Source organism: Citrus sinensis, chromosome 2 (genome assembly GCF_022201045.2).
Source record: "Citrus sinensis cultivar Valencia sweet orange chromosome 2, DVS_A1.0, whole genome shotgun sequence".
In the NCBI taxonomy this organism is placed as follows: domain Eukaryota; kingdom Viridiplantae; phylum Streptophyta; class Magnoliopsida; order Sapindales; family Rutaceae; genus Citrus; species Citrus sinensis.
The window spans coordinates 17,488,863-17,513,215 of NC_068557.1; the positions used below are offsets into that span (position 1 = coordinate 17,488,863).

The 24,353-nt window shown below is 30.1% G+C and overlaps 2 protein-coding genes across 4 annotated transcripts; both read left to right on the forward strand.

Moving 5' to 3' along the window:
- The first annotated feature begins 9,234 nt into the window (after positions 1 to 9,234).
- On the forward strand, positions 9,235 to 13,579 carry LOC127899767 (chaperonin CPN60-2, mitochondrial-like). Of its 3 annotated transcripts, XM_052433828.1 has the most exons (16): positions 9,263 to 9,325; positions 9,426 to 9,450; positions 9,588 to 9,648; positions 9,770 to 9,923; positions 10,020 to 10,115; positions 10,259 to 10,366; positions 10,539 to 10,724; positions 10,865 to 10,945; positions 11,031 to 11,081; positions 11,328 to 11,390; positions 11,584 to 11,673; positions 12,338 to 12,428; positions 12,521 to 12,624; positions 12,891 to 12,984; positions 13,095 to 13,173; positions 13,251 to 13,579. In XM_052433828.1, exons 4-16 carry the CDS (start codon positions 9,804 to 9,806, stop codon positions 13,270 to 13,272), a joined length of 1,185 nt encoding a protein of 394 aa, XP_052289788.1. In that variant the 5' UTR covers positions 9,263 to 9,325; positions 9,426 to 9,450; positions 9,588 to 9,648; positions 9,770 to 9,803; the 3' UTR covers positions 13,273 to 13,579. The 3 variants fall into 3 exon arrangements, with proteins under 3 accessions (XP_052289790.1, XP_052289788.1, XP_052289787.1); XM_052433830.1 differs by lacking the exon at positions 9,426 to 9,450 and having other exon boundaries at positions 9,235 to 9,325; XM_052433827.1 differs by having other exon boundaries at positions 9,268 to 9,325; positions 9,409 to 9,450; positions 9,588 to 9,923.
- A 5,724-nt stretch (positions 13,580 to 19,303) lies between these two features.
- LOC127900303 (L10-interacting MYB domain-containing protein-like) lies at positions 19,304 to 19,783 on the forward strand. The gene has a single exon (XM_052434929.1). The coding sequence runs from the start codon at positions 19,304 to 19,306 to the stop codon at positions 19,781 to 19,783; it is 480 nt and encodes a 159-aa protein (XP_052290889.1).
- The last annotated feature ends 4,570 nt before the right edge of the window (positions 19,784 to 24,353 follow it).

Consider the following 24,353-nt stretch of genomic DNA (forward strand, 5'->3'; position numbering starts at 1 on the left):
ATTAAGATGGATTTATAAAGTATAATATAAACTTTTAAATTTTAACAATGGTTTTAATGAGTAAAGGAATTTTGAAACTAATCCGGTGGATTTAAAATGTACTCATTAAAACTTAATTATTTTTTTTTGTTTTTTGAAAAGACTAAAACTTAATTATTTAAAATTAATATATTAGTGTATAGAATAATGAAGCGATCAAGGTAATTTTTACAGCATAAATAATCCTACTCTTTTATGAAATAGTAACTCTTGGAATTGTCTGATTAGATTATCAGAAGATGTTTGCTTGTGGATGCCAACTGACGTTACAAAGTGATAAATGGATGAACGCACTGTTAACGGGATAATAAGTTGTATATGTAGGATTAACGTGTGTGTAGAAGAAATCTTGCGGTTATAATAGACTTGAAAGGTATAGTCCGTGCACATCTCACTATTTGGTGCGTATGAATTTTAGCAATTGATAAACCGTGAAATCAATCAAATCATTACCGGCTATGACTAACATGATCAGCCATAATTATTTCTTGTCTCCAAAGAATTATTAGTAAACAGTAAAAGGAAGTCTTCAATGTGAAGAATTATCTGTGAATTCTTGTTCCTAAGTTCGATCCATTGTGTACGTGAGATGAAACTAAAAAATTAAAAAAGAAAGAAATTAACAATAAAGAAGAACGATCAAGAAGAAGACGAAGAATAAAAAAAAAAGGGAATTAAGAAATAAAGAAGACGAGGGGTGGAAAATAGTATTGAATGAGAAATGAGAAATATGATTTTCCTTTTTTTTTTTCTTAATGTAAATTTCACAGCAACAATTAGAGCAACATTCACGGAACAATCTCTGTACCAAGTAAAGCCGACAAATATGGCCCTTGCTTTAGCCATAGGGTTTCCTTCATCCAGATTATGCCTTAATTTTCTCTGATTCCTCTAAGAATTGATTAAAGCAATAATGCATGACAGATATAGTTTTCTCTGCTTAGTAGGGATCAATGCATGCATGAAAAAGTTGAGGACGATAAACGACTAGTCGTTTTAACACCCATACGATGGTTTTAAGCTAAACTATTCGACGATTGTTCTGCTGCAACACATGGGCCAAGATGAAGAATTTATGGTAAATTTAAGTTATGTTGTATTTGGAATATTTGGCGTCGAATTTTTTCCTAATTCCAGATCCATTTGCCCTTGTGACCAAATCTAATCTTGTTAGTTCTTTGAAGGGCTTGTTTTGGCATCATGAATAATTTTCTAAGAAAATTTCATCTCAGGTATTATAGTATTGGGAGATGGTTAAAATAAATAATTTTATCAGTGTAAGTAATTGAATACTAGTGAATTCAAATACAAAGTTTTTCAATTAAAAGTAAAAAACGAAATAAATTAAATCCTATTACACCACTTTCGCAGGTAATCACGGTTGCATTTAGCGTATGCAACAAGCCTTTAAACCCCTAGGCAGCCCTAGTGGACGAGTTTAGTCTCGTGAGGGTTTGTAGCGACGATACCCACAAACATCATCAATCCCTTTAATAATATTTATCTTAATCTTCATTACTACCAAAATGAATGCTCCGTCCTCTCACAAGGGCAACATTATCAGAAACCTCACCACAATTATCACAGAAGCATTGTGCCATTATGCTCATTGCCGAAACTTCATCTAAGAAGGGCTTTTGACAAGCTACCTCAAATTCTTTCAATGTCCTCGTAGAACTTTCACTAGAGTTTGTCTCGTTCTGGTAGCAATAGCTTGTGGTGATATATTTATCAAAATCTTTCATGAACGTTTTGGTATGCTTGGCCTAATAAAATGAAAAAACAAAGAAAAAAATGAAATGAATATATGCTTTAAAAAATGAGTTAACTAAATTAAAATTTTTAAAGACTAATAACTAAATTAAATTTTTTAAGACTAACCCTTCGCAAGCCTTCGCCGGTCTCATCGTACTCCCCAACTATCGGGTCGCCAATGATCAGACCACCAACATTATGATCATTTATCTGCATATAAAAGTCGTTAGAGAAATACAATCCATAAATTTATTTGCTTAATATATTCTTTGTAATTTTTTTTTTTAACAAATTGAGCTACAATTCATGTTTCTTTTTAAAATTAAATTAACCAAATAGTATTTCTAAATTTTAACACTCAAGTCCTGCTCATTTTAATTTTTTATGTTAATATCATTGTCCATTATTGATCATTATGAAAATTCTAATAGAATGTGGAATTGTCATTTTTACCCTTACAAAGAAACAACTGAAGGTTGAGGATATTTAAACCATAAAAATATTCTTTGTACCACCTTTTAATTAAATAATTTATATTAAAAAATACTCATTCATTAAATTATTTTATGGACGAAGAATAAATCTCTGTAATTTACAACTATTTATTCTTTATCCATGCTATCTTTCATCTTGCACAAAAATAACCATTCGTATAAACTAAAAAAGAAAAATCCTTAGGAAAGGTGTAGTTCAAGAATTTCTAGGGAATATGAATGACAAGTTTATAAATAACAAAATTTTAAGAGCTATAAATCTTATATTTGGAGCATCTATGAAAAAATAACAACATTTTCAAATCAAACCACTAATTAGACCAAAGGACCTATGTTAGGATTATTGTTGATGAAAAAAAATCTGTTTCTGAAATATGATGGTTTCAACCAAAATTATTTTATTAGGTTTGAGTTTATGACAAGTAGAAATAAAAAAAAAATGGAGGATGAAGTTCAGGAGTGCTAAATTGTTATTTAGGAATAAAGAAAGCAAAGGGACGAAGTTCGGTTTCCATTTAGATGAAGATATTAATATGCAAATAATAAAATTTAATTACATATAATTTAAGAAGTATGGGACATGTTCATTAATAATATCATTGAAAACATTTAATTTACGCATCTACACAGTCACTTTGGTCATAGTTTGTTATTATTGACAAATTAATATATTTTTGTCACATATTATTTTTTTATTGACATATTCAAATAATTTATTTTATATTAAAGAGATATTATGTTATAAAATTTTTGTTATTAAATCATGTTAATTTTTCATGCATTTTGGAATTTGTACGTGAGATTACATTACTGCACATACAATGTCACTCATTCTAATAGTGAAATTAGGTCGATGGATTCAAGTGTAAAAATTTTTGAAACAATCTGGACATACATGTTAAGATTTAGAAACCTTTGACTCTTTTGATTTTTCAGCAAACATCAGGGATGGCAATGTTAGTAACCATGCAAACACATGCATCTAAACCGTTATGCAACTATTTGGTTTGGTCTAATGGTTATATCACTAAATGAAAAACAAGGGGTACCTAACGTGGATTACAAAATAGTTGGACCTTATATAGATGTTAAATTATTGTTTATTTATTTTGAATATCACTTTTACTACTTATTCATAGTTATAATATTATAAACTTACACGTTTTCTGAGTTGCTCCAGATCCTGTGCTTTTGTAGTTTGTGTTATATGTCTGCGACATTGAAAAAAAATATTGTTACACAAATAATTAATTTATATTTTATCTCTAACTAGTATTTACTATAATGTGAAAAGCAATTATACCCCAATGGTGTCATTTCCACATAATTTTGCTCGAAGTTGGCTAGTGCAAGGCCGATATACTTAGATCCAGGATCAACAGCTATAATATTTTTCTTAAGAGCTTTACATTCTCTCAAAAGATTCTTGGCAATTTTGAGACTCATTGAGGATTTTATTTTAATTAACCAACAAATTTTCTTTTTGCCAAACGATTATGCTTGTTTTGATTTGTGCTCCTTAAATTAGATAGATAATCATGTATTTGATCATGTTTTTTTTTTTTAAATATAAAAGAAAAAAATCTTCATTGTACATGTATTTGTGCTCCTTGAATTAGGTAGATAATCATGCATCTGATCATGTTTTTTTTTCAAAAATATAAAAGAAAAAAATTATTTATTGCACTTGTATTTGTTTGAGGTTGAATCACGACATAAAACATCTATGCTAATTTTTTTTTTTTCAACATCCAATTAAAATCCTGGTTCTGCCACTGATTAGAAGACTTGGGTCAATTTTAAATTTTTGCTAGCATGTGAGCGGATTCAAGAGACATTGTGAACTCAAGGAACATCTCTATTCATTCCATCAGCCCATAAATATCACTAATGACCCAAAAAACCTCAGTACGAGAGCTAGAGACACAATTAATAAGTTCATGAGCCACTACACAATTGGCTTGATCATCACCAGCATGTTCTACCACTTTATTAGATCGGCCTGGATTTGCTCTTGCCGTGCAAACAACAGAATCCCATCTAAAGTTAGATTAATTACATCTTATCCTTCATTAAAAAAAAAATAAAATTACATGTTATCCTAGGTTGCAATGTTAGATTTCATAATTAAAGAATAATACTTTTATATTTGAATTATCTTTATTTTCAATTATTTTTTATAATTAATTTTTTAGAGTATGTATTCATAGAATAAGGTACTTTATGTCCCATTTTATTTAATATACTTCTTTCTACTTATGAAATTTTATGGTCATAATAAAATATTAATTTTTAATTTAGCCCAAGATAATATAAAGCTTTGGGTCCGCCCTTGGTTAACTTATTGACTAGCGACTAAATAGACGATGTTTGGGTTGCCTCTCCGATGATTGAAATTTTTTTCTTTTTTTTTTGTGAAAAAAAGAAAATACTCAAATAGTTTTATTTTTAAATTAAATTAAAGAAGTTGTTCTTACTGAAGTACAAGACGCAGTTCCTACGAAATAAAATTAAAGAACGAAGAAGATAGAAATTGTAAAAGCTAGCTGCATACACAGCTTTTGGGCATGTATTAAAGGACAAATTAATCAAGCACGCCACCAAATTGGAACGCATTCGTGATTCACCCGATGGTGAGTTGCATAAAGGAGACTTTGCATAAAAGTACAAACTCATTAATCATTAAGACATGAAGTAGTTGTAATTATTTAATTGTAATAACTTTAATTATCAACTTCTAAAATTTATGGTAACGTTATCAATAAAATTCCGAAGGATGAAAATTGTCAATCAGTCTCATTAATAACGGCAACTTCTTGCTCAATGTCACTCGCTTTCACTCTTAATTTTGAATATTTAAGTAGTTTTCTTATTAATTAAATTGAATAAGTTGTGGTTTGTGTGTAATCACTCGAGTTTCAGCAATAATGAGTAGGGTTAGTGTTGGTATTTGCACAAAATTGTTATAACTACAATTATTAATAGTTGAAGAACACCAAATTTATTTATTGAGTAGTGTTACACATCTCAAAATTTTTATCATAAATGATATGACATTCATCAAATTGATTGGTGAGATATTACAATTAATTTACTTAAATTTGATAAGAAATTATGAAATTTAATGAATGACATGTTATTTAGAATAAACTTTGAGATAATAGGAGTCTATTACCACTCTTATTTTTTTAGACTTGGCTAGGACTGAAAAATGATGTTGAATCGTTAATAGGAAAATCATTCAAGAAAACATAGAACGACGATGCAAGGTAGCAAGAATATTAAAAAATATGTTAGAGCCGGTTAGGGATGGCAATTGGCACCGCCCGCGGCGGGTTTGTCATTATCAAAGCCAAACCCACACAAAATTTAAATTACCAAACCCACCTGTAACCCATAGCGGGTTTTAATTTTTTTAAGAAAACCCACCCGCTAAGGATTTTGACAATTACCAAACCCGCATTGGTATCCGGCGGATTTTTTGGGGGATTTTTATATTTAAAATCACAAATGTTGAATATATAAATTTACAATAATAACCTCAAATTCCACATAACATATTCAATTTTAAATTTAACTAATATAAATGAAAAATTAAAATTTCAACATCAATCCAACACAAAATTTTAAATTTTAAGTATAAAATACACAAATCCATTAAAAAAAACGACAAACTAATATCTAAAAATAACAATTACATCTCATATTATCATTCAACACAAGCTCCAAGAAAGATGTTCATTTCATTCACCATCATTAGCAACCATCCAACATGATGCCTACAATAATGATTAAGATTAATATTTTCCAAAAAAATAATATTTTTCAAATACTAATCCGAAAAAACTTATATAATGAACTAATTCATGCATTAAGTTAAAGAAAAATAGTCCATACAAAAACATTTTGGTTATTTGGCACTTTGCATTGTTATACACACTAAACTTGTTTATACTTTGGTTATTTGGCGCTTTGCATAATTGCATTATTTTCTTTATATATTAAATATTTAAATATTTTTCAATTAAAAATATTTAAAAAATATTGCGAGTCTAGCGGATATCCATGTGGGTATTCGCCGGATATTGGGCTAATACCAAACCCACCCGCATCCAAATGCGGGTTTCAATTTGTAATACCAAACCCACCCGCAACCCACAAAATTATCCGAATCAGACGGGTTTTGGCAGGTGGATTTGGGCGGGTTTGTAGACACAATTGCCATCCCTAGAGCCAGTTAAATGGAGAAAAATTTTAAATAGTTTTCATAAAGCATATTTTTATTTTTTTATTGAGCATAAAAATTGCATTAATCTCATGACAAAAGAGTATAAAGTTCTACTAAAACATTTTCCAGCCGAACTACAACACTAGTCGTCGAGGCGGAACTACATTCACGCCTAGCAAGGGTTGCCAAGGTTTCAAAATTTATTTTTAAAAAATAATGTGAAAACTAAAAAGTTTTCAAAATGATCCCCAATATATGTTTCAAGGCAACTCTCAATTTTCTTCATATTTTCGCAACCCCTAAATTAAAATCTTAATTCCACCACCGACTAGACGACTTTTGCAAATTCTGCTAGCTTTTGAGTTGATACTTTGCAATTTCAAGAGACAAGTTGAACTCAAAAAGCACTCATTCGTTCCATCAGCAGATGAATATCACTAATGACCTAAACAAACCTCAATACGAAAACCTTCAATCAGCCACTACACAATTGCGCTACTACAGTCATTGAATTCACATGGCAACAACATCCATGGTTGTGCACGTTTTAGCTAGCGTCTTTAATGCGCGCTCAAATTTAAGTTGGCAAAAATACATGATTTTTCTCTAAGCTCTGATTTTAATCTTGTGGGAAGGAGATGAATGAAATACTAATTTTTTTTTTAAAGGGTGAAAGACCAAAAAAGAAAAAAGCAGTACTTGAAAATTATAAGCTCAAAAGTTGTTTAACTAGCAATTCATTCATTTATTTTTTTAGAAGGAATAATTCATGAGTTTTCAAGTCAGCTTTAACGATAATGAGATGTGAAAATAATTGTTGCATCTTCAGAAAGTAGTCCTCTTATAAGAATGCACACATCCTTTTAAAGTACAGACGTTCAGATTTTATAAGCTCATATTACAATATATTTATGTAATATTCAGAAGTTTCATCGAGAGTTTTTAAGTTACATTTCACTCTTACCCCTCCTCATCATCAAATTAAATGTATACCCTTAGAATTGCACTCGTGACTTCTTGCTTCCATTGCAATGGTTAAGCCAACTATATTCGGGATTTAAATTTACGTGATTATAATACATTCTCGAAATGTAGCGAGACTAAAATGATAATCTAAGCCTGTTAAACTAAAACCAAAACAAATGGTTGATCGTGATTTCTTTTTCATTAGATTTTAATACTAATGTATGCATGGTGTAATGTTTAGACAAAATAGATGGGCGCTTAGTGTTATTTACTTAATTTGATATCTAATTTTGAGAACCACATTGGACTGGTCCCGTTGGATCTGACTGTCCATGTAGTCTATTTTGGTCTAAATAGGGATCAAACTTTGATTGAACTTTGGACTCAAATGTGGAATCAGTTAGGGGTGGGCATGAGTTGGTTTGGGTTAGATTTTAAAACAATCCGAACTAAATTATAAAAATTTGGGCCTGACCTAAACCAACCCAAATATTTTTAACCGAGCCTAAATAATTCATTTGGGTTTTGTTTGAATTTTATAATCAAAATATTTTTTACTTTGATAAATTTAATTATATCAAAATTATAATAATTATTAATTTTATTAATTATTACATTACTATTAAAATATGAAAAAATATAGTGGATAAAAAATTATAAATAATAGATTTTACAATAACTTTATCCTTAAATTAAAGAATATTAGAAAATTAAAATAAAATTTAATTACAAAAATCATTATTTCTCAATAAATGAGAACGTAAACTTTAACAATAAACTTTCACAAACATGATATCAATAAGTAAATTAAAAGAAAGAAAATAAAAATTAGTGGTATTAACCATATTAAAACACAAATTCAAACAATGTCAATACAAATCAAAACAAGATAAGACATCCCAACTCAGATATCAAAGCAATCCATTATAATCATTTCTATCCACAGTACTTTAATTAAAATAACAACCACAAGCTATACATGTAAAGATAGTTGTATTAAGGCTCCGTTTGATACAACTTTTCAAGTAGAGATTTTGATAGTAGAGCTTTTACTTAAAAAAATTTAGATGTTTGGTTGTCAATAAGAGCTTTTATTAAAAATTTATAAAATTACTTTAATAGGCAAGTGTTTTTAAGTTGTGTTATGAAAATAATGTCAAATAAGTAGAGAATATTTTAGATATTTTAATATTTAAAAAAAAACTTTTCAACCTCTACTCTCAAAAGCTCAAAATTTGAGATTTTGTTAGTAGAGGCAAAATAGCTTATTTAAACTCTAAAAATTCTATAAAAAAAATAACCAAATAAAAACAAAAATTATGATAAGAGCTTATGGAATTAAATAAGCACTTATGAACATTACATAAGCCATACCAAATAAACACTAAATAAATAAAATAAAAGAGTAAATGAATAGAATATTTCATGTAACTGAGCAATCTCGAGCTGTTTACGAATATATGTGGAAAGTGTCCTAAGTTTAATATATAAAATGGTTCTGAATAAAGAGAATTTGAAAGACGAATTGAAAGAGCGAGCAGGCACTAAGATTTCCTCATTTCAATCTCATTCAGGTATATTTGATTAGTAAAGTGAAAGACCCCGAGTCCGAGTCCGAGTCCGAGTCCGAGTGTCCAACTAGAAAATTCATTAAATACGCACCTTCTAACCGACTCAATCCCACCACAAGGGACCCACAAAACCCACCCAACCAAACAAAACTGCCTTTTAAGTCTCATTAAGTCTCTGTTCTGTTTTGGTCAATCGAATTCCTCTGTCCTTTCTGCGCAACAAAATCACAAACGATGTTGCGCCATGCCTCTAACCTCGCCTCCAAAGTCAGGTGCACTTCTCCTTCACAGTTTACCAAATTTTTATTTTGTTTACTTTGTTTTCCTTCCACTTCTCTCATTTTGTTTATGTTAGTTAATTTGATTTTGTAGGTTGCTTGATAACAATTTTCAGCCGGTGATGATTCATTCATTCATTTATTAGTGTTTTTTGTTTCCTTTTTTCAAATAATAATAACTAATTCTGGCTTGGCTTATTCAGTTCAATTGATTAATTTCGTTGAGTTAATTTCGTTGAATTTAATTCTGTGTCAGGTTCATTTAACTCGGAGCAGACAGTATACCGCGGCGGAAGTCACTAAAAGATTTTTGGATTGTGAAACATCTTCTGGATTTTCTTAATTAAGAAATTAGATTTGCTGTGAATGGGAATGGAGTTAATTAATGGATACAGATCATCTGATCAAATTCAATTGACATCTATCTTCTGTCTGCAGGCACCAATTCTAAAGTTAAAAGGGAGAATTTTATATGCGGGAGGATGCGGAAGTGCCAGACCAAAGACAAGGGGCTAGAATGGCAATTGATGCACTTGTGGGAAATTTATACAGCACAGCACAACCCATCACATCATTCGAACAAATAGCCCTGGTTTTCTTTCTCACTTTAGACTCTTGCTCAATTTAATGATAATCCACAGAAATATATTTCATTTTGACGCGCTTTTTTTCCCATTTTAAATTGAAGTTTGGAACGGCTGCAGCAAATGGTGACAGAGTGATTGGCGAGCTCATAGCCAAGGCTTTTGAGAAAGGTTGGGGAAACAATCTTCATGTGTTAGCTGTAAGTTGCTTCTTGAATTTTTCATCGTCTTTACTTTTTTCTTATCTGCTGTGCCTCTGATTCGGTTGTTATGTTTCAGAACCTTCCATTTTGTTTCCTCTACTGTTTTATGTTTATTTTCTACTGCCTCACTACTATTGCAGGATCGGAAAACACCACCCAGTATTGAACTTCAGTTGTATTGGGGAATGACCCTAGACAGGGGCTATTTGTCACCTTACTTCATCACCAATCATAAGACGAAAGAATGTGTAAGCATTTTGAGATATCAATAAATTAATTGACGTTTTATGAGAAATTTGTGATTCTATAAAGGATAGATATATTGACAATGAAGTAATTGAGATTGCTTAGTTCTTACCTTGAAGATATAACTTTGGATCAGCCTTGTTATTAATCAACTAGTGATTTCATTTTTACTAGGTTTTACGAGATCCTTATATCATGATCCTTGAGAAAAAGGTTTCGAACTGCGTCTTCTTTGACTTATTGACAGAGATTGGACCAGTTAGAAGATATAATGGCACAGATGTACTGATCATTGCTGAAGATATTGAAAATGATCTCCTAGCAAGTCTTGTCTTAAATGGAGTGGCTACAGCAACCAAGGTGAACTTATACTTGACAGTGTTTTGCTGTTAAGAGATGGCCTACTTGAAGAATCTTCTATCATTCAATTATTCATTTAATTTTACAAAGTGAAGTTTCATATGTCTTCTCATTTTTTGTGGGTTCTGAATTGCTTGAAGGCTTGTGTCATAAAACCTCCTGGATTTGGAGAAAGTAGGAAGGCTAGCCTTCGGGACATTGCCAAATTCACGTATGGGAAGGTTGGTTCATTTGATAAATGCTCCACCTTGCTTTGCATGATTATTATGTGATTTACAAAACAATGTGTTCCTTTCTCTCTTTTAGGTCATGACAGGAAAAGATTTTGAATGCGTATCTCTTGGCCATGCTGAGAAGGTGAGAGATATCAGATATCAGTGACTGGTATATAATTTTCTTTGGTGTGAAAAAAAGATTTATTTTACCTAAGTAGAGCACATCATGAGAACGTTCTTCTCATCCTTGTTTCTGGTGGACTTTAATCCTTTCTTCTGGTACAACTTTGGCATAGTAATATATTAATTTTCATTTCCTTGTGTATATTGACAAGAGAGACGAGGTTTTGCTCAAACAATATGTCTTAGCCCTCTTTTATCATTGTAGATTACGGTATCAAAGGATCAGACGGTTATCCTTCTTTGTAAGGCTTGCATAGGACACGAAAAGGTCTGTGTTGTGACATTTCACATGATTTTCCAACAAGTTATCAGAATTTTCAATTGTGTTTATAATTTGAAGCGACTCTGCTTTTCAGTTTATACTGTTTGGCTCTTTTGTGCTTCTTTGGGCTGTTTCTATATTTTTGGACAACTTGCTTACCCTTTTGCTAATTTTCTTTTCTTAAATATGTCTGTTGCAGTTGTTACAGTGGAGATTCACAATGGAAAATTTACAAGATTTCCCTGAAGAGAGCTGTACAAAGCACTCTTATCTCGCTGCTGTTATAAAGGTTTGGTTATTTGGAATTGTAAATTAGTTCTTCAAGAGCTTTGAAACTGACTTGTGCTGGGCATAGAATGAAAGTTCTCAGCCTAACATGACCTATTAGCACGATCCATTTGGGCCAAGTCATGACCAGGTCTAAACTCTAAATCCTGGTTGGCCAGCCAAGAAATTTGAATTTTCTTTTATCTGCTATTAAAAAAGTTGAATAAACTCATTTATAGGGAGGATCAATGATCAGGTCATTTTGGATAAAATGATTTAATTAATTGACTAATTCTTTGGATTCATATTACATTCCCATCTTCATATGATTATAATTGAAGTATAGAGTAGACTGATACCGTACAAATACTTTGATACTTTAAAATGGGAAAAAGAGAAGAAAAACAGTACCAAACAGTCAATTAGACATTATAATATATGTGAAGTTTTGGAACTGGATTTTGGTAGAAGTATATATTCCTTGCTAATAGGAACGTGCCAAAGATGAATTCAATTTGCTTGTTTGGTTACAGTAATTGCATTTAGAAGACATGACTGCATCTTATTCTGTTGTTGCATCATGCTATAAATGAAATTTGGCTCGTTGAGATGAAAGATTGTTGAATTAGAGATGTTAGGTAAGGAAGTATTCTGATTTGAAATGAAACGGGTGCTGTTGTTGTAAGGTCTGTGGAAGTAATAAAGCTGAAGTGCGTGAAAAGAAGGATAGAGTTGCTAATGCCATAAATGCTGTCAAGGCTGCAAAGGAAGGAGTTGGTAAACCTCTTATATTTTTGGCTTTTGTTGGTCTATCTTGTTTGATTGATGCATGACATACAAATGTTATATGTATTCTGATGCATTTGCAGTTAGTGTGATGTCACTTTTATATGCCTGCAAGGAGTTGGATAAATTGCAAACTGCTAACCATGGTCAGAAGATTGGTGTTCAAGCTATCCAATATGCTCTTGAGGTTTTCTTTATTCTTCTTTTTAATTATGTATGTGATATTTCTAAAAGCTCTTATTGTCTATCTGTCTAAAGGCAGAGGGCTGCTAAGATTATTCCTCGTTGAAAGGTGAAAAGTGACATATACTTCACAAAATGCATGCGTGGTTTTCGTTATGGGGCATGAGCCTTATCTTTTATGTATCTCAAGAGTGAATCATGGTAGAGAATATTGGTAACAAAATGTCTAGTTTTTCAGAGCCTTCTGATTGGTTGAGCCTGCATCTGCAGATGCTGGTGAGCGCGATTGCTTATAGCGCTGGAGTTGATGGGTCAGTTGTTAGCAAGCTACTCGAGGGATCCAAGCCTAAACCCCTCGGTAAAGGTTTGCGTCTGTTTCCCCCTTTTTCGAATAATGGAAATTTGAAAAGGAAACGAGTGAAATTCGAGGGTTGGGAATTAAGGTGAGGGTACTTTGATCTACATTTGTGTCAGGTGAAAATGCAGATATGCTTATGCCAGAAATTGTTTTTCCATTGAAAACCATAAGAGCAGTCTTGGTGGAGGCTACAAGGTAACTAGTTATTTAAAACCTTTAAGCTTATGCTAATTTTTTATCTAAGCACATATTAATTCTTTCTTCTTGTGTAGTGAGATGTTAGCAAGACTTTGAAATTGAGGCTCTTAAGGTGGCTCAGCTTGTCTTTCCAAGAATATTTGCAAAGAAAGTTCCAGCTGATACAAGCCTCCAGAGTAAAACAAAGGCGTAATGGAGGCTTCTATCAGCTTTCACTGGGTGCTGTTATGGTTACGGTGATTTATAATCCAAATTCTCATGGCACATTATATTTATTTATTATTTGTTTGAAAAGCATACATTAAGCTTTTTCATAAACTATACACGAACAAGAAACGGAATATATTGGTCATCAGGAGTTGCGCCTTAGATAAATAATACATGGATGCTCCAACTTCTTATATGCAGTTTATTTTTTTTCTTTTTCCCCTTATTTTCCCTTTTCTGTTAGAAGCAAAAATATTCTCGACATCCCATTTCTAATCTATGTATATAATATCCCTCCAATAAAATGTTGCCAGATTATGATTGCTATTACCATTAGCAAGTGGTGAGTGGTAGATTTGTTGTTTTGTTGCAAAATTAATATGTCAACTTTATTGCAAACTTTGCCCTTGAAATCGGAAGTCTCCAACTTCTTATATGCAGTTTATTTTTTTTCTTTTTCCCCTTATTTTCCCTTTTCTATTAGAAGCAAAAATATTCTCGACATCCCATTTCTAATCTATGTATATAATATCCCTCCAATAAAATGTTGCCAGATTATGATTGCTATTACCATTAGCAAGAGGTGAGTGGTAGATTTGTTGTTTTGTTGCAAAATTAATATGTCAACTTTATTGCAAACTTTGCCCTTGAAATCGGAAGTCTTCTATTTTTTTTTTTAATTTTTTGAAAAAATAAGAATGGTATTTAAATAAGAAGGGATATCGACGGAATTGAACTGATGGTGTGCTTGTTTATCAGTCACATTCTTGTTTATTTTTCAGAAAATACAATCCATAATAAGAATCAATTTTATAGGACCACTCAAAATGAGAATGTGGAATAAAAATCTCATTTTCTAAACTGGTCTTTTTTTTTACCCTTATTGATATTGAAATTCAAAAATTTCTTTTTCACCCCCATATAAATACATAAAAAAAATCAATTACTTCAATAATTTTATTATTTAAAATTAACATTTATAAAAAATTATTATAAAAGAATTTTTTTTTCTGGAAAACTAGTTTAGCGTAATATTATTAAGAAATATACATACATTTTAGTTTTATTAGTTTAGCTCAATTTTGCTTTTTTTTTTTTGGAAGTCAGTGTTTTATATTTATTTTAGTGCATGTAATATGTAAAAATAACTTGATTTTACCTATTTTGATAAATTTACGTTATTTTGGATTTAAATATAAAAGGTATTAAAACTCCATTTATATCAGTTTTTTTAATTATTAATAATGTTCTCTTTGAGAAGGATATAAGTCTTCCATCACTTTCATTTTGTGTCACATTATAATTTGTGATACATTTGGCAACTCGCATTACATTGTATTGCAATTGCATTAAAACACTACTCTTATGCTAACTCATGCTTGGTTAAAATTTTTAGTTGCATTTGCACTACATTTAAAAGTTGGCTAATATAAGAAAAGGTGTATAAAATAGATTCGCAGGGGAGACGGTGGTAGGGTTTCAGCTGTATTATATTCAAACATTGTTTATATTTTAATTATAATCATATAACTTTTATTATTTAATGAATTATAGGAAATTTAAATTTATTATATATTAATTTATATTTAAATAAAAATTTAATTTAATTAATAATAAAAGATAGTAACACACCTAAATATTTAATAATAAATGATTATACATTATTTTATTTCATTAAATATAATCATTTTAATTATTTACTTTAAATATGAAAAAAGTATTTTAATTTTATTTTATCATTTATTATTCAATAAAAATTAATTTATAACTTAATATCATATTGTTTTATAAATATAATATAATTTAATTTAATTTATATTATGTAATTATGTAGTATTATACTTTTAAATATAATATTAAATTTTACTACATTATAATATGATTATACTATATTCCGATAACTAATATATAGAGATAAATTAGATTATAATATAATATTATTAATATTAGAACATAGTATTGTAGTGTTTTATTATTTAATCATAGTATATGATTAAATCATGTTTATTATAAAATTAATATATAAAAATAATTATTTAATACTTAATTTCAATAATTAATAATGGAATCCTAAAATATTAATAAATTTAAATAATATTAATTTAATTTTGGCATCAATATAAAAATAATATTATTATCATAATATTGTCTATGTTGCGCCAAACATAATATTGCAATGTAGATATCCTAATGCAATACATCGTAACACAATACAATTAATGCAAAAAGTGTGCCAAACAAATCCATAAAGCACAAAAATTAAAGAAAGTGAAAGGACAATAAAAACAGGCAAAAAAATAAAAACAGGTCGTATTCTTTAGTCAAGACTCAAGGGTGGAAATTGATACTATTTGCAATTATTAGGTGGAAAATTGATTTTCTTTTTCCCAATGGATATAACATTGATGGATGATACAGATTTTATACAGTTGGCGCAAAATTGAATTAATTTAAATTTTTGTAGCATTTTCTATATTGGAGTAATATTCAAATCAACAGCTGATAATATCTTTAAATTTCAATAACTTTAATTAGCATCATCAACAATCAGTTGAAATGTTATCAATATAATTCCTCAGGAGGAAAATTGTCGGCTAGTCTATTAGTCAGCACGATTTCTTGAGTCATATCACTCAGACTCACTCATAAATTTGAATATGTAGGTAGATTCTAATTAATTAAATTGAATAGTTGTGTTTTGTACCCGTGATCACTTGAATTCCACTAATAATTATTAAAAGTTGAAGAGCATCAAATTTATTTTTTTTCAAACTTGTCGAGGATTGAAAAACATTGTTGAATCATTAATAGGAAAATCGTTCGAAAAAAACGTAGAATGAGGATGCAAGACAGCAAGAATATTAATAAGTATGTTAAAGCCGGCTAAATTAAGAAAATTTTATGTAAAATGTAATAAAAAATATAAAGACATTTTTGAGTAGTCAATTTTAGCTTTCTTTCACAAAATAGTATTATAAAAGACAATTGGTAAAATGTAATAAAAATGGCACGAGAAAAGGTTAGTAGAGGTGATTTTCCTTGTAGTTATTAAAACATATGAAGTAATGACACACACACATATTCAGTACTTCTATTTACCCCTATTTATTAATAGGTGGGAAATTAAAGTCGTAATTACCATAATGTATTATGAATTGATATGTGAAATATAAATATTAACAAAAGCTAATTTGTAGACTAATAAAGTAAACAATATTTTATGGGCACTAGATTACATTAAATCTAATGTCAAATGAGATATACCACGTGATATTTCAAACTGTAGTCCAATTTTCAGCATTTGCATATGGTTTTATAAGCTAGTAAACCAATAAAATATACCATGAGAAATCAAAGCTATTGCATATATTGCACCACTGGATATATATATATATATACACATATAACTTCCGTTAATCTTCCATGGCCATGCATTAGAATAAAATAATCTAACCGCACAAACTATACTCCGATTGATAAATTTTGAAATTATTTTGATTACATGATAATCGAATTATCTTATAACATTAAGGGTATGAATAAGTACTATTTTATCAATTTTGAGTATCGCATTGAGTTTTCAAATTAATTAAATGTTGAAACTCTTTCATGTTTGGCCTGACATTATTACTTAATAAAATTACGAAAAAGCCAATAATGAATGGTGAAGGATACATAGTAAAATAAACTTTAAAATGTAATTAAGTATTCCCATGATTTTTGTGTAATTAAACAAAATATGTTATTTAAGTGAAATTGTGAGAGATATTTAAAATTGTAGGGGTGGTCACTAAAATTTCTCGGACTTGAGCAAACTACACGATCCCACACGGTTTATTTTAACAAATAAAACTTGTTAACCGCTGACTGTTGGTAGAATAAGTTCGTATCAATAAAACACAATTCAAACTCATATTTGCAAGCAGCAAACAATATCTCATCAAGGAACAAATTTGAGTGGAGTTTTTGGTCAATCAATCTAAATAAATTTGAGTAGAGTTTTTTGGCAATTAATCAAGTTTTTGCAGTTTTCAAAAAATTATGTTCAAGGTAAATCTAGGAGCTATCATTACATGAAAGCAATGGATATTGATCAATAAAGTTTAGTACTGTATATATTCTTTGTAATTTGATATTTAGAACTGTTATGATTATTTTGTTGTTGAGTAGAGAGATGGTTATGTGGAGATTTTCAGCTATGTAACCATGTAATGACCAATGCTTTAAAATCAAACACTTGTTCGATAATTTGACAAAACAAAAAAAAAAAACATGTAGAAATGTAAGAAAATTGAGCATGTATGTCTGGCAGTCATGCTTCTAGGGGAAAGAGGCTGAAACAAAGAACTAATACATTTTTTAAGTGGTTGCTTCAGTGATTCTGAGCAGTCAGCATTCTTTAAGCCATATATTCATGTAGAAACCTTCAAATAGAAAACCGTAAATTCTTTGAACTCCTGAGGAATAAATCTTTCTAGACATATATAGTTTCTAATTTATTCCTTGTTAATGATATCAGTTAATTCAAAACTTCGGGTCTTGTGTGGTTTCAAGACAGTTGTGACCTTTGTGCACTAAGGGCCCGTTTGGGAGTGTGGTGAGGTAGCTGGGTTGTCAAAGCCCAGCTACTAAAGTGTTTGGTAACACTTATACCTGGGTTTGACAATTTAGCAGATTTGTTTTCCCAGCTGCAAGTTTAATTACTAAATTAGCCTTATATATTATTCCATTTTAATTTTATCAAACAGTCGTGTCAGTGGGGAGTTCTATTTCAAATCAATTTTTTTAAACAAACCCTAAACACCCATTCTCATCAGCACGATTCCGACTGTGGGAGTTCCAATTGATGCGATTCCGACACTGGCCACTCTCATACGCCTCTGTCAGTGGTGCGTTTTCTTCTACCCGTTGTTCATTTTTTAGTGCTCCTTTACTCTATTGCAAGCAATTTTTCATTTTCTTCCTTTTCGTTCATAAAATGTTGGGGCTTTTGTTTAGAATAAATTGATGGGTGATGGGTCATGTGTGATTTATTTGCTTGTAACCATTGTTTTTATCGTAGTTTTTATTTTTGTAGTTGCTTTTTGTAGACATGCACAGCCCCTGTTTGATTTGAGTTTCTAGTTCTACAAAACATTAAATAATAAAATGCATGCCTACGTTATGAAATACTATGCTTCAGTAAACAAAGGGAAGTTTGTCAAATTCCGGATTTCAAGTTGATGTTTTGGCACAGTCAAAAGAAGGGGGAAAGTGTTGCAATTGCAATTGTATAGGTCTTATCCAATTTCTTTGGGATGGGCCAAAAGAATAGTACAGGAAATATCAAAGCACGTAGCAAATTTGAGATTGTGAGGCTAAATGCAATTGCAGTTTGTACCTAATGATTGTTTAGTTGAATTTCTTTGTTTCCTAGTCTGGTTTGTCTTTTGTTGCTTTATTGACTTTCTTGTAATTGTTTCTATTCGTGGGCTATGATCATTATTGTTTGCTGGAAAAGTATTTCAAGTAAACTAAGTGTTTGATTAAAAGTATTTCAAGTAAAGTAACAACTAAAGTAACTTGTTCTGGTTTGTCTTTTTTTTTTTTAAATTTTTTTAATATCGAATTATTTTTCCTTCCACCATCCATAACAAGATTCTAGTAATTTTATTAACTTCTATGTTCTTATTTTTTCCTGTATTGTTGTTTGACAAAGAAATATTATTTTTTCCTAGGTTTATGTGTATGAAATTATGTCTAATAGCTCAACTAGTAAGGCTACCTGGAACCCCCAGACTTTAGATGTATTTTGTGACTTATGCATTAAAGAGGTGGATGCCGGACATCGTCCTGGGGACTCATTTGACTTCCCAAGGATATGAAAATTTGATTAAGGAGTTCATTAGAGAAACTGGATTAGATTACAACAAGAACTCAAATGAAAAATAAATGGGATTCTTTTAGAACTGATTGGAAATTGTGGAAGAATTTGATTGGTAAGGAAGCTGGTTTAGGGTGGAATCATAGGTTGAGGACAATTGATGCAAGTGAGGAATGGTGGGAAAAGAAAATAAAGGAAAATCTGCAATTCAGTAGATTTCGGAAAAATGGTATTGATCCAGAGTTGGAGAAAAAAATAAATTTAATGTTCATGAACACTGTGGCTACTGGTGAGCATGTTTGGGTTCCCTCATCTGGTTTTCCTTTAGAGAGTAATGACGCATCTGAATCTCTTTGTGTTGAGAGTACTGCTGACTCTGATGAGTATATTGTGTCTGATGATAGTAAGGGAAGCAAAGGTAAAAGAGTGGCCTTAAAAGGGAACAAAGTAGGAGGTGCTGTAAAACTGTCAAGGCAGCTTGATCGTCTCATTGATTGCAGTAGAGAAAAGGAACACAACTACAAACTCTCAAAATGATACAAGTGGGAAAGAGATTTATAAAGCATTGGAAGTGGTTGCTTCTTTACCAAACATTGAGGCTGGGAGTAAAGTGTGGTTATTTGCTAGTCAGTTGTTTACGGACAAAGTGAAAAGGGATTTATTTAATGAGATAGAAGATCCAAATGTCAAATTGAAATGGCTTAAGTATGAGAAAAATACAAAGTGAAATGTATTGTATTTATGAAACAATATTTTGTAAATTATGTTTATGAATGAATACTTTTTATTTTGTCACTGATTACACTTTATATATTACATTTACAATGTATATGAATTGTTGCTATTGATTTATTTGCTTGAGGCTTATTTATGGAAATTATTTCTGGACTATTTGCTTGAGGGAAAAATAATAGCATTGAAATTATTATTAGTATATCTTCCATAATTATGTCTTAACTTCTCAGCAAGCTCTGGCTCTTGGCGTATAATTTCCTTCACAAAAATCCACATGCCCAAGCATACATAATTAATTTATCCTGTTAAAGCACATGAGCCATTCTTTGTGATTAATTATTACAACTTAATTACTTAATTATTTCTCTTGCATATGTAATTGGTTGACTTTATTCTGGCTGTAATAATACCATGAGTTGTAAGAATCATTAACCTTCTTATAGGCCTCATATATGCATGATCGTATAGATAATGCTAATAAACGTTCTTCAAATTAAGTTCATTAATTTCATATTTCTGTCTTATATTTATGCTTCCAAATGGATAATTTTCTTGAGAACTTTCAACATACTCAATTATTTCTTGTCCATATTATTCTAACAACTAAGAAGAATAAGAATAAAGGGACCCTTTATTTATGCTTTCAACCAGAAGAATAAAGGGACCCTTTATGAAAAAAAAATAAAATTCTAAGAGCTATAATCTTATATTTGGAGCATTTATGAAAATAATAATAATAATATTTTCAAGGGTCCCTTTATGATGCCGTAATTTTTTTACGGTATCAGTAGTGTGGGAAAATAAATACCGTTAGATCTAATCAACAGTACATATTATTATTATTAATGAAAATTTTTAATTATTTGAAAATTATGTTAATTGGTTAACAAACCTGTAAAATAGGTAATTTTAAATTAAAATGAAAAAGAAACAGAGATATAGTCAAATACAATCTCTCTTTATCTCTCACGTTCATGTTTTTTATAATTGGATTCTTTAAGATTATCTCTGTCTCCTTATGATTAGATGAAAGAGATTCAATAATTTCTCTTAAAAAATATTTCAGTAGTTTTAATCGTATTTTTCAAATTGGAATTTTTTAATAACTAACAGCTGTATATTTATTGTATTGTCAATTTATTGCCTTGAGTATTTGCTGCCATGGTTTAAGATCTGTCCTAACCTGCTTAAAATCATTCTATAACGTGCCTAAAGGCACCAGGCGGTTTAGAGGCTCGTGTGGTTCACAGATTAGCCAACCATAGAGAAAAAGTAAATGGGGAGAGAACCATGAGGCAAGGTGCAACTCACTACTAAAAAAATGACCTTTACTGACACTTAGTTTCTGACACTTTATAAAAAGTATCATTAATTATGTACATATGCACCATTTTCCGCTTTAAACAAACAAGTATTATAAATTATTGATACTAACTGGGATTATGTGATTATGCTATTACAGTGCTAAAAAGAATGCAGGATTAATTAATCCGCAAGGCAACTAGGCAAGTGGATATGTATCTGTTTGATGATAGTTAGTTTTTGAGAAATTCATTTATCTTATTTAAAAGATTTTCTTATTTTTCTTAGTTGTTAGAATAACACTGGACAAGAAATAACTGAGTATGTTGAAAATTCTCAAGAAAATTATCCATTTGGAAGCATAAATATAGGACAGAAATATGAAATTAATGAACTTAATTTGAAGAAAGTTTATTAGCATTATCTATACGATCATCTATGAGGCCTATAAGAAGGTTAATGATTCTTACAATTCATGTATTTATTACAGCCAAAAAAAAGTCAACTAATTACGTATGGCAAGAGAAATAATTAAGTAATTAAGTTGTAATTAATTAATCACAAAGAATGGCTTATTTGCTTTTTAGATTGAAGCCCTTGCTGGGAAGTTCAATTCACTTTATCACATATGATCAAAACCACAGTTTCTAGTGTCGTTTTTTTGGGGTTTTGTTGATTACACGGAAAGTAACTAATTACTACAACTAAAGCATGCAAAACAATATTAGAAGCAAAATGATTTTTGGATCTGAAGGGGCAATTATTTTTTTTCAAGTTTGTTATATGTTCTTTGTGAAGACCTGAAGATTCGAGAGTCAGATTAATAATTTTGTCTCTCTTAGGCTTTATGCTGTGAGAATGAACTTTATCTCTTTTAATTCTCTGTCATTTTCTCAATGAAGGCAACAAGAGAAAATTCAATCTTTAAAAGTCTCAACATTCAGAATTTGGCCAGTCTAGTTGTCTACTTTGCATCTGCTGGAGTATAATATCGCCAAGAGATTTTTCCATTGCACTTTACGAATTTATATTACTTTGAGGAGGGAATTCAGTTGACTACTAATATCTTACAATTGAAATTTAAATGTCGGTCTTTAAATTCTAAAAATTAAAGGCAAGCCCCATATGAAAATATAGATGTTAAAATCTTCATTTTTGTTTATTGATACTTTATTTGTTAGTATCATTATTTTATAGATATACTTGATGTTACACGATTGACTAAATATTAACATTAAAATGCAGATGGAAAGAAAAGATGATGGAGGGCTCCATAAAAGCATAAAAACAAACGGAGAGGGTGAAGCAAACTTTCAAAATTGCAACCATGAGAATTGAAATAGTTTAAGTAAGGTTTTTTTAAAATCATAAATAATGTACAAAAGAAAACTTAATGAAGGATTATTTGAACCCAAATTCTCATTTGAACCAGTATTAAAAAAATTTATTATTAAATTGTCTCTAACATAAGATACTGTTATGGACTTAATAATGCGTATTTCATCTTGAAGTCATCTCTAAATTTGCTTAATGTATACAGAAAAAAAAAAATTGTTTCATAGTTATTAATTTTTCTTCAACTCCTCTAGTTGAAAACAGATCAAACTGAGTTGTTAAATATTGGATTTGGTGAAAACTATATCACTAGTCAAGCTATTCTAGATTCAAACAATCAAATCTATTTCATTGAATTCGAACTATATAAGAAAGAGGAAAGCCATGCCATTGAAAAATATTGTGCGCTTTAGTTTAGTTGTTTAATTGATTATTGATTACAACTATAATTTTATTATTACTTTATTTTTTCATGATATTATATATGTTTTATAGCGGTTTAATGACAATAATGGGCAAAAAAATTAATTCCACTTAATAAGTTGAGGGATTTGGTTTTTGGGTATGAACAGGTTACGGGTTGGATAGATAGAAGAAGAAGAAGGAGAAGAAGAAGAATGGAAGAAAAAAGTTGCAGAAAATCATGAATTAGTTTCAAAGGTATATTAGGTATTAAGATGGATTTATAAAGTATAATATAAACTTTTAAATTTTAACAATGGTTTTAATGAGTAAAGGAATTTTGAAACTAATCCGGTGGATTTAAAATGTACTCATTAAAACTTAATTATTTTTTTTTGTTTTTTGAAAAGACTAAAACTTAATTATTTAAAATTAATATATTAGTGCATAGAATAATGAAGCGATCAAGGTAATTTTTACAGCATAAATAATCCTACTCTTTTATGAAATAGTAACTCTTGGAATTGTCTGATTAGATTATCAGAAGATGTTTGCTTGTGGATGCCAACTGACGTTACAAAGTGATAAATGGATGAACGCACTGTTAACGGGATAATAAGTTGTATATGTAGGATTAACGTGTGTGTAGAAGAAATCTTGCGGTTATAATAGACTTGAAAGGTATAGTCCGTGCACATCTCACTATTTGGTGCGTATGAATTTTAGCAATTGATAAACCGTGAAATCAATCAAATCATTACCGGCTATGACTAACATGATCAGCCATAATTATTTCTTGTCTCCAAAGAATTATTAGTAAACAGTAAAAGGAAGTCTTCAATGTGAAGAATTATCTGTGAATTCTTGTTCCTAAGTTCGATCCATTGTGTACGTGAGATGAAACTAAAAAATTAAAAAAGAAAGAAATTAACAATAAAGAAGAACGATCAAGAAGAAGACGAAGAATAAAAAAAAAAGGGAATTAAGAAATAAAGAAGACGAGGGGTGGAAAATAGTATTGAATGAGAAATGAGAAATATGATTTTCCTTTTTTTTTTTCTTAATGTAAATTTCACAGCAACAATTAGAGCAACATTCACGGAACAATCTCTGTACCAAGTAAAGCCGACAAATATGGCCCTTGCTTTAGCCATAGGGTTTCCTTCATCCAGATTATGCCTTAATTTTCTCTGATTCCTCTAAGAATTGATTAAAGCAATAATGCATGACAGATATAGTTTTCTCTGCTTAGTAGGGATCAATGCATGCATGAAAAAGTTGAGGACGATAAACGACTAGTCGTTTTAACACCCATACGATGGTTTTAAGCTAA

Bases quoted from the DNA above. Each gene is read 5' to 3' on its own strand.
- LOC127899767 (XM_052433830.1), top strand. From the start codon at position 9,804: ATGCGGGAGGATGCGGAAGTGCCAGACCAAAGACAAGGGGCTAGAATG. The intron at 11,082-11,327 runs GTGAGAGATATC...TTATCATTGTAG, and splicing joins CTCTTGGCCATGCTGAGAAG to ATTACGGTATCAAAGGATCA. The intron at 12,429-12,520 runs GTAAACCTCTTA...ATGCATTTGCAG, and splicing joins GGCTGCAAAGGAAGGAGTTG to TTAGTGTGATGTCACTTTTA.
- LOC127900303 (XM_052434929.1), top strand. From the start codon at position 19,304: ATGAAAAATAAATGGGATTCTTTTAGAACTGATTGGAAATTGTGGAAG.